This window comes from Condylura cristata, unplaced genomic scaffold (assembly GCF_000260355.1).
Source record: "Condylura cristata isolate star-nosed mole 26May11 unplaced genomic scaffold, ConCri1.0 scaffold00014, whole genome shotgun sequence".
Lineage (NCBI taxonomy): Eukaryota > Metazoa > Chordata > Mammalia > Eulipotyphla > Talpidae > Condylura > Condylura cristata.
The window spans coordinates 3,166,928-3,178,468 of NW_004567115.1; the positions used below are offsets into that span (position 1 = coordinate 3,166,928).

General features: G+C 31.3%; 1 protein-coding gene across 1 annotated transcript in view; it reads left to right on the forward strand.

The window, feature by feature from the left end:
* LOC101630293 (phospholipid scramblase family member 5) overlaps positions 1-8,883 on the forward strand; it is a 34,140-nt gene extending 25,257 nt beyond the window's left edge. The window contains exons 3-8 of the mRNA XM_004682435.1: positions 897-939; positions 2,464-2,684; positions 4,050-4,211; positions 5,779-5,940; positions 8,615-8,694; positions 8,781-8,883. Of these exons, the coding sequence (XP_004682492.1) occupies positions 897-939; positions 2,464-2,684; positions 4,050-4,211; positions 5,779-5,940; positions 8,615-8,653 (627 nt within the window). The 3' untranslated portion in view covers positions 8,654-8,694; positions 8,781-8,883. The remainder of the gene's footprint in view (positions 1-896; positions 940-2,463; positions 2,685-4,049; positions 4,212-5,778; positions 5,941-8,614; positions 8,695-8,780) is intronic.
* Positions 8,884-11,541: the final 2,658 nt, after the last annotated feature.

Genomic DNA, 11,541 nt, shown 5'->3' on the forward strand with positions numbered 1-11,541 from the left:
AAAAAAAATTAAGGCAAAGTAGAAAATGAAGCATTATTATAGATAATGATTAACATTAGAATAATATTTATGATTTTTGTGACTCTTCGAATATTGAATATCAAACTAAAAAAACAGAAAAATACGTAAGAATGATTTTTATTACATACTTTAAAAATCTGAGAAAAATAACAAATAAAAAAAACAAATGTATGTAACTTTTAGTTTAATTCCCTCTCAGCTATCTTTGTAAATTAACTGCAATTCTAAGCACACAGGCAAATTTTATTAAGTCATTCATTTTGTAACATTATCATTTGCTTAAAATGGTAGTTAGTTGTCATCACAAAGATTTTGTTTTCTAGTTTCTAGGAAGTTGTGAATGAAAAAGTCTGCCTCACAACCTCTTTCAGTTTTAACAAATAGCTCTCATTACTATTCAGAGTAAGTTTCAGCATGACAGAGTGAAAATAGTCAGATATGGAAGTATGGCAAGTATCCAGTTCATTATTGCTTTGTTTTATTTCTTTTTAAAAAAGTTAGCATTGTCAAACTTCTTTGTTATTATTATTCAGATATTGTTCAAAAATTTTCTCAAACATAGTTTCTTCATTTACTCATTTACCTCAATATCAGAGAAAGAGTACAAAAGTTAACAATAGTTCCTATTCTTATTTTGACAATTCTGCATAAGATTTTAAGTTACTGCATTTTTAGTTTTATTTCAATAAAACACTTTATTTTCTTTTTATTGACAAAGATAAATTTTTACTAAAGATTAGATACATTTAAAAAATGTTTCCAATAAAAAATATGAAAGTCACCTAATTCAAGTACTCTTAGGTTAATAGTATTCTTTTCAAAGGTTTTCAAATGTTGTAATACTTGTTTCTTTCCTTTATTTCACCCTTTAACAGTTAGACCTTATAATTATACACCAGCAGGTGGAGCTTCTTGGAAGTAAGTATATTGTATAAGTATATTATACTCTCACTTATTACAACTATTTAAAGTATTTTAGCTTTTAAAATTTTCTTCATATCCAGTTAATAAAAATACATTGAATATGTTTAGAGTACTTTTAGATCATAAAGTACTCTGAGTGTTATGGGGTGGGTGTGGTGTGTTGACATAAATCTAAGGAATTTACTCTCCTAAATGTGAACATATTTTCCTAAATAATATAGCATTTGGAGCAACTTTACCTGTATAAAAAGGAGCAGAGCATGTTTTATTTTTCTAATATGGAATTTGAAAGTAAAATTACTAGTCTAATTCAGGTAATTATAATAATATAAAACTCTCTAAATCTTTGATGATTGTCAGTAGTAATCTAACATATTCTCCTAAATGTGAACCTATTTTCCTAAATCGTATACTGTTTGAAAGCAACGTTACCTCTATAAGAAAGAGAAGCACTTGACCTATTTTTTTCTAATATAAAAGTTGCAGTAAATGATTAGCCTGATTCAGGTAATTCCACTAGCATAAAACTCTAAGTCGTTAGTAATATTTTCATTAGCAATCTAACAAAGTTTAACCTTAAGTGATAAAAAATATATGAGGACCCTCTCTGATGGCACAACTGGTCACAGCCACTTCACTGCCAGTTCGATCCCGGGCCTGGGAGGTGATCCACCTGGTGCGACAGACCCTCCTGACCCGCCCACTGCTCCCCTCAGCAGTGTACATCCTCGATCTGCTTGTTCTGCTCCCCACTCTGTTTCTGGTGAATCCTCTCACCGCTCCTGCTCCTCTCGCTTGTACCCCATTTCTGTATGCACAATTGATTATTTTTAAAAGAATACTACTCATATTAAATATATATATGCTTATTAATTTCCATGATTACAACAATTTGAATTTTCCTCATAATTACAGCGCTGTCAACTAAGCTTGAAATTATATAACAAAAATGCATCAGAATATAATGTTACTGTTTTATCATTCCATTGATTCATCAAATACACAAGTTATTTAACAATACACACATTTAAAAGTATGACTAGTTGAATTCAAATTAGTCGACTATATGTTAATTATAAAATATTTCAAAATTGAGATGATAGAATAGCAGGGATAAATCTGCTTTTGTAGATTTTTGTAAATCACATAGAGATTTTAGACAAAATCATTATTGTTACTGTGTCCCAGTGAATCCCATGACAATGGAAGAATCATTTTAAGTGTCAAATTTTCTTTACAGCATTGCTTTCTTAACTGAGAATAAAGGAGCAAGTCATATACTTAGAACCAACTATATTAATGCACATCTTTGTACTCAAAGACTCCTTTGTTTTAGAATTGTCTAAATTGCCAGCTTAGAAATTTGCCTAAGTTTTCAAGTTTTAGAACACAGAAGTAGATGTGTAGAAGTTATCATCTTTTAATAACTGATTGTTCTGTTTTAATAGCACTTCTTTTACTCATTTAAGGGTTTTGATGATAAGCAATGGCATTCTTTTTTTTTTTTTTCTTCTTTAGTGATACTCGGCACTGAAACCTCTAATAAATATGAAATTAAAAACAGCTTAGGACAAAGAATTTACTTTGCTGTGGAGGAAAGCATATGTTTCAATCGTACTTTCTGTTCCACCCTGCGATCTTGCACTCTGAAAATCACCGACAACTCAGGACGAGAGGTGATTACAGTGAACAGACCCTTGAGATGTAACAGCTGCTGGTGTCCTTGCTACCTACAAGAGGTTAGTCATTGGTTTTGAGTGACCTTTTATCCCCCACCTTTGCAAAGATAGGCAATTATCTTTTTAATGAATGCCACTTATTCTGAGATCTCTATGAGTGAGATCTGGGTTTTACTGCCCACATTTTATGTTTATGGAGCAGGTGCTTAGAAAGTAGAGGTGACTTACACATATATGACTTAACATAAAATGGACTTGCTCAAGATGTCTTTGGAAACAACTTTCTCTATTGAGACATCTGTGTAAGTATTCTACTTAAAGATAATGGGAAATATTAATATGGAAGGGGATTGATCGATAATTAATACAGAAAAAGGTTAATTAGATAAGTTTCTAGATATACATATATATGATAATTCTCAATTACTTGTAGACAATTAGACAGTTATCTGGTTAGTTGATAGCTAAGGTAATCATACAGAAATCTAAGACTTTCTGTCCTCTTATTGAGACTATTTAAATTCAAACATCCCCCATGATAATACAATCATTAAATCAAAAAAAAATGTAACATCTGAAGCTTCTGAAAATTGATACTTTATGTCATAGTAGCTTGATATCATACAAAAAAAACTGCCTCTAAATATGTTAATATTTTTTAATTTGCTCACAATCAGAGCAATTACATTAAAAGTGATCTCAGATCAAATTTATAAAATTATAAGCTGCCTTGTCTACACAAGAACACTACACATATGCTCATATGACTATGAACTTAAACATTAAGAAAACTAAGAACAAATTAAGAACCACTGCTTTTATTTCAATAACTTCTTTTTTTTTTTTTTTTACAACTTTATACCCAGCACCATGTTACCTTACAAGGACTCTGATTAGGCTGCATGAAAACGTTGATATACAAATAAAGGAGCTAGGGATAGGAAGGAAAATAAAATAAATATTGAAGTAAAGATTAAAAATGTATTTTCTAGATTTTGGCTCTTTGAAAAAAATGATACAAAAATGAAATTGATGTGTGAATACTGTAACTCTGCAAGAAGCATTTATTTTTAACGAACACAGATAAATTAGAATTCACAATCTAGATGAAATTACAATTTTATATATGAGGGATCACATATAAAATACCTTCAATGCTTGAAAAATTGTACTTGGAACAAAAATAGTGAAGAAGTCAATGTCTGGGGTTGGTTTCCTTTATGAAAGCTCAGAAACATGAATTTTTAGTGCATAGTGGCAATTATCTTCAGAGTGAAATTGTTTCTGTAAAATAATTTTTAAAACACTACTTTTGCTTCTTTTAAGCAAGTATTTAGAATGATTTACAGAATATAAAAATAATTTCAAAACTGTCTACGCTAAGAGAAAGTTGCCACGTTAGTAAAATCTTATTTCTTCTTGCAGTTAGAAATCCAAGCTCCTCCTGGCACTACAGTTGGTTATGTTGCACAGAAATGGGACCCATTTCTGCCTAAATTTACAATCCAAAATGCAAACAAAGAAGATATTTTGAAAATTGTTGGTCCTTGTGCAACATGTGGCTGTTTTGGCGATGTGGATTTTGAGGTATTGACAAAATGAATAAAGTTTTCACTTAGGTCATGATTTTTTGGACTGTAACTTACTAAATTTAAATGTTCCAGATCAGTAAATACCCCTGAAATAACTCATAAAATAATATATATATATACATGTATATGTATATATATATAACTCATAAGCAAAGTAATGTAAAGAGTACATATTGTTCATTGCTATTTTAATTCATAATTTCAAGAATTCTTTTTAAAATATCACAAAAAAATCTGAATTATGTGAAATTATAGCACCCATGGCATAAAACAAGTGTTAAAGTTTAAAATGAACTAAGTTGCATTTATCCCTATAGTCCTGGTGATAATGCATTCTAATTTAGATTTTTATCTTAGAAGCATACTCCACTGAAATATCACTGATTAAAATCTATGTGCATAAAACTTTGTTACTTTCTTTTATAAACCATCTATTCTCAAACATATTACTGTAAGTTGGATGTTAAACACTGGGTAGTTGTAAATTCAGTCTGTAGTAATATGAACTTTATGTATGACCTACAAACCCATATCATGCAGATGAAATGGTCTAATTTAAAGTTTATATTTATTTTCATTTATTCATGCATATTTATGCATGCATTCACATATATCCCTCTAGAACATCCAGTTTCCAAGACTTCAGAGAACACTATTCACATCAGTACAATGTAAGTTTTGCAAAGTTAGCAGTCCTAAGTCCATCCCACTTCAAAAGGAATAGGTACAGCTTTCCTAGAAGTAAAATATAAAAATATGGCCTATATTCAAAGAGAACCGAGACACAAGGGTCTTACAATTCATATTGATGGATGTCCCTGGTGGCTTTCATATTTTTTTAACTTCTGCTGCCATACAGAAACTGAAAGTTTATATGGAATTACTTTCAGCCTTTCAATGTGAATCAGGGCAAACTAGATTCCTAGCTAGGACTAGAAATATTTTAATGTCAATTTAGTCTGAATTTTTTTGTGAAATACATTAGAGTTTTTTTAATGCAAAAATAGGACATGCCATTAGTTATAAGAGCAAATAACATACTACCATACAAAGAGAGATTAAGCAATGCCTACTAATACTTACATGTTAGTATCATGAATTTAAAGCAAGTTTACAAATGAGACTTAGCAATTAATTTCAAAATGCTTCTAATCTTCTACACTATTTACTTCTTTTTAGTGGCTAAAATCAAATTTGAAATCTTAGCCTCAGTTATATTTATTCGCAGTTAAATTAAGGTTTTGAAAAGAAAAGGAGTATCGTTCATGCTTGACTCTATAGTTGAGGCCGGATACCTGCTGCCATCTTGTGGTGGCCTGGCTTCATTCGTTGCTATTATTTTCTCACTGCCTAACACACAAAAGATATTATAGATTAGAAAAATGTTATAAAAGTCAGATTCCCTTCAAATCTGCACACACCTATGATTCTATAAAGGAATTGGCAATGGTTATTTAGAAGATGACGAATAAAATTGTTCAAGTTACTCATGAAATACACAGAATGAGTTGTAAAGTCTTGTTTTGCCTTCAAATTTAACACCTCTCATTTTCTTTTCAAAGGTGATGACCATTAATGAAAAGCTTACAATTGGTAAGATTTCAAAGTATTGGTCGGGATTTGTAAATGACGTCTTCACAAATGCTGACAACTTTGGGATTCACGTTCCCGCAGATCTAGATGTGACAGTCAAAGCAGCGATGATTGGTGCTTGTTTTCTCTTGGTAAATATGGTCTTGGAAGAGTTGTGGTACGATCAATCCCATTTTACACAACATTTACCTCAACTAGTAAACTTTATACATAGAAGCCTCCTTTGGGACAAGTATTTAGAAATTAGAATGTTGGAGACTCCATTTCTGCTAGTCACCCTTGCCAGGTGACTGACACCGTCTCTCTGCCCACTCAGCAAACTCTGACTTGCCCTTGTTTTTCAATTTCAATTTAGAATTTTGTTTTATTTTTACCTCCGCTGAAATATAAATGAACATAAATAAACATTATTTATCTTAGGAAAAGTTTCATTGTTTTAATATTAACTACCGGATATTCTCTTAGAATGTTAAAAAAAAAAAGTACATAGACAAATGAAATGACAGGGGTGGATGTATACATGCTAGTTTCCATTATTTCGAATATAGTATGCCTTTCTCTTTTCTTTTCAACTCATAATTTCATTCAGAACTTTTTTTTTTAATTTGACATGGAAATTGGTATCAGGGTAACAAAGTCAAGTAATATGTCTACCCAGTATTATCCACTGCCCATTCCTATAGCCCTCTAAAATCCCCCTCATTGTCTGCTGTTTTCAATGCATGTACAAAAATTCATGGAATTTTATAAAAATGTGTGGCAAATATATCAACAAAAATAATTCCCTCGTAACATGGATGTTTAGAATTTCATACAGATATCTGCATGCCTGCATATATTGATATACATAAAACATATTTATATTATATTTAGAGTGTCATACAGATAGATGCAAACATATACAGGTATGTTTATGTATATGTATATAAACATATATAAGTATACATATATGGGCTATTTCTCCATAAATGTTAAAGGAATTCGTATTGATTATTATTTTTGGTAGAATGAAGAATTTATGTATGCTGAATACTAGAATTTCATACTTATTAAATAATCATGTTTCCTTAATTCCCATTTATATCTACAAATCTAAACAGTTCTTTCAAATTTGCAGATCATCTAATATTTCTTCAGTTTCATATTCTCTTCTCTACCCCTGAGAGAGGTTTTAATTTTCCAATGTCCACTTACCATTTCTTCTTTTTGATTATTTCTGCATGCCAATATCAATCACTCCAAATACATATGTATATACACAATGCATACATACACACTGCATACATATACACTGCATACACACACACACACAATTTCCAAAAACACTAGTTTGGCCTTTATTATTATAATGTATCATTCTTGATGTTTATATAAAATCATATCATCTTAAATATGCTCTACTCATCAACTTTATGGAACAGTCTGATGGCATTCTTATCTTTTATGGTTGCTAAATATAATTTCATTGTGTATTTATGTCACATTTTCTTGATGCAGTCATCTGTGTGGGGCAATTTATGTTGATTCCATACCTTAGCTACTGTGAATAATGCTGCAGTAAACATAGGAGTTCAGATTCCTTTGATTTAATGTTTTTTGACCTTTGGGTAAATTCTTAGGAGTGGAGTTGCTGGTTAATATGGTAGCTCAGTTACTAGTAGTTTGATGATCCTCAGCACATTTTATGGTGCAAAAATGTAGTTTAGCAATTCCCTATGTACTATAAATTGGAAAAACACTGATCTAGAGAATACCTTAATTATCAGAAAAATTTGTTTTTAATTCCAGTGTCTGATGATAAACATAAACAATGAAATTACTTAACAACACAATATATTATTATTATTTTTTTCTTTTTACCACAATTTATAAAGCTCTTGAATTATGTTTTTGGCCTACAAGACTTCACAGTTTCCTGCCCATATTACCAAGATAAGTTATTGACTTCTATGTATAATTCAGTAGGAAACATTATTGCTATTTTATTTTTTTAATTCTGTCTACACTTTATTACCCTATAGTGAGAGATTTTTAGGAAGGTACCATTGTGAGTTTATTCCCTGGCCCAGAGCATAATTCACAAATACTTCCGGATTTTGAATCTACTCTGATTCATGGTTAACACCCCACAAACCACAGCTCCACTATACCAAGTTCGTTCTGTTGTAGTTTCCAATAATTCTGCCTAAGATTTATTCATTTATTTATAAATAAGTGGGGTTAAGGCCAGAGGTACAGGGGTGGCTATCAAGAGCGTTCACTAGAAACAGAGTGGGGAGCAGAACAGGTAGAGTGACAAAGTACACTGCTGAGGAGAGCAGCAGATGAGACAAGCAGGTCTGCTGTGTTATGTGAGTCACCTCCGAGGTGGGGATGGAAATTGCACTGAATTGGCCACAGCTTGACATTGCAGTGCAGTGTTCCAAACTTCTCTGCCACCAGGGAGGTCCTCATATATCTTATTCTTAAAAAAACTAATAATAATAAATAAACCTGAAAACAATAAAGTCCACTGTAACTTCCTGTTGAAAGATTTATATAACTGAAAAAAATAATTCTAGAAAGTCTTTATTCACAAGGTTTTGACTGATAAAACTATACTGATTGAGGTAAGGTTTAATTTTAACATTTAAAAAGTAAGTTTCATGAAGCATAATACTTTTCAATTTCGCTTCTCCTAATAAATGACATATTGATAAAACATCACTGGGAAACATAACTGGTACATATAATTTAAGATTACACATGAGACTATTGATCTTTATGTTACCTGTCTTCTTATTTATTCAAATTATTTATTTATAGGATTTTATGTTCTTTGAACATTCACTGGCTGGATTATAACAAGTGGGATAACAAAACCAAAATATGCAGAACTTATTTCAGTAAGTAAAAGGAGTTTTAGATGATTTCCTTCCCTTGGAATATGTCTATATTTGACACTGTCTAATTCTTTTTCACTTTCTACTAGAGATCTTTTGAGCTCAGGATTTAGTTTCTGAAGGGTTTGATTATTTGCTTTTTTGTATAAAAGTGTTAAATATTTTACTTATTAAAACATAGTGTAATGAAGCTTTGATCTGTTTGTGAATGTATAATTGTTAACATAAGATTACTGGTCTGAACACAGACATGCTTGAAAATATTATCATTCTTTCTGTTTTTTTTTTTTTTTTTTGTCTTTTGAAGTTATTGTATGGGTAAGCATGAAAGATCAGAATGAAGGCTTACTGCATCACTGATGAAAATTCAATGTTTAGAAAGCACTTTGAAGTTTCTTTGGTACTAAGGCTGATTACTAATCAAAAGGAATGTATTTTTAAAATGAAGGAGAAATTTTATATTCCATATGAACTAATGTTGACAAATCAAACTGTGTTTTGCACATTTTAGCTTATGATCAGAAACTTTATTTATTTGCAGTTAAATTTCGGTCAAAGAATGGGGTCTAAGTTTCTAAAGAACAGATTATTCCAGTACCTAAAAAAAGAGCAAACAATAACAAATATAAAACCTCAATACATGAAGCAAATGAAGAAGTCAAGGAGCACAGTTAATTAACTTAATTAATGCCTTCCAATTTAATATTTGGGTCTTTTAGATTCCTACATCTAATTATCTAAATTATGTGCTTTTAAAGCTCACATGAAAGGATTTTTTTTTTAATGAATGACCTGTATTCTTCTCCTCTTTTCAAAATGAGGAAACAGATTTGTTAAACAAAGAATCGTGTAACCATTAGACTTAATTTTAGAATTATACAATTCTCCCCCAAATTTCCATCTACACATAGAGATGTTTTAAGATGCTCTAAGCAATCTTCCATTTAGGATTAGGGTAAAGGCAATGTATTCCCAACATCAGTTTTTAAGTTTATTCACAATTAGTGAACTATTATCTAGAAATAATTTTATGTGTAATAGATGTTTTCCCCAATAGTCCATAGATACCAGTTTAGATCTGGGTCTAGTGGTAAGAACTTTAGATAGTAGAACATAGAAATGAAGGTAAGTTTCTCCTCTATTTTTCAGTCCATTTCCTTTATTATTTTTGATCCTAACTCTACAACTTCTCTGGGAGGTTCTCCCCTTGCAGAAACTACAAATTGCTTTAGTCTACCATAAGTAAATAAGTAAATGAATGAATGAATGAATAATGGTGTGTTAGGTTGATTTAAGCATTAACCGCCAAAACATAATCATTCTTCAAAATCACATATAATTGTTCTCTTAACCTATACATTTATTTGTGTCACTGGATCACCAGCATATCCGGAGCAAGTAGTCAAAAGTTCATAGAACTTTTGATATATGTGCCCTCCATAGGTGTGCCAACTGTGGATACGGTCAGCAGTCTCTCTGAACTCCTCAGATACCCCATGTGTTAGCTTACACAGTTATAAGATGATTAAGGGAGGCTCAGTGTTTTCTGCCTCCCCCCTTAATCTTTTTTAACTAAAATATTGTGGTTTATGATCATTATCAGAAAAAGGAAATGACTTTAAGAGCTGATGTTTATTAACCAGTAAAATGGAGAAAAATAGCTAACATTTACTTAGGGTTTATTCCATGCCAGACACGCTTCACATGGATTTCTGATGGAGTAACAAAATGAAATGAAAATTAAGGAAAATCGGGAAGATCACCTGGTAATTTGACCTTATCCTACCCCAGGAATTATTGCTCACATTCCAAATTTTCTTCCTTAAAATAATCTTTCTTCCTTATATATTTTTTTCTTTTGCATTTGACTTCTAAAACTAAAGTTAAAGCTACTAATGTCACAATAGCAACAACTGAAGTTGTTACAGTGGACAAGAATGACAGAAAAATGAACTTATAGATATTGTAATTTAATTGACAAAATGTTTTATATTTTTTAAAAATACTTGAATGATCCCTAAATTTACAAAATGAACTATTTAACACCTATATTTAATGAAGTTCACCAAAGCTAAAAAATCCCTTCTAGAATATTAAAAAAAAAAAAAAATAGACCCACTAGAGTTCTCTGTTCCTGAATTGGCACAATACAACCAATTAGGACCCAACGTGGACCCCCATCCCCCTTCCTCAGTAGAGTTCAAATTGGTTTTAAATCTCTTCCATGCTCAAGGTGTTGACATTGTTGTTGTTGTTGTTATTATTATTATTATTATCATTATTATGGTATTTTATTGCAGGGTTAAACTTACTCCTTCATATTTGCACATTTTTCAGTCACTCACCACAAAACCAAACCTGCCAATATCTACTTCCCTTTCCCATTCCTTCCCTCCCACACAGACCCATGCCCCCTGATTCTCTCTGGTAGTTTATAAATTTGTTCACTAAGTCAAAAAATTTTAATGCACTTGCCAGTGTTTGGTTCTTTGTTATTTATGTTCCAAAGATGACTGGAACCATCTGATAGTGGTCTTTTACTTCCTGATTTATTTCACTGAACATAATCGCCTCGAGGTTCATCAATTTTCTCACAAAAGAGGCTTCTTCATCTTTTAAGTATATATTCTACATTTTTTTTTTTATCCGCTGGTCTGTCAGTGGGCAGTCAGGTTGACTCCATGAATTGACAAATTTGGACAGTGCTTGTCTGGGTATTGGAGTATATGTCTATCTTCAAATTAGAGTTTTCATATTTGGAGGGATACATACCTATCAGAAGTGTTGCTAAATTTCCTCTTTTTTTTTTCTTAAGAAATCTCTGTACTCTGTACAACTCCTATTCCCACC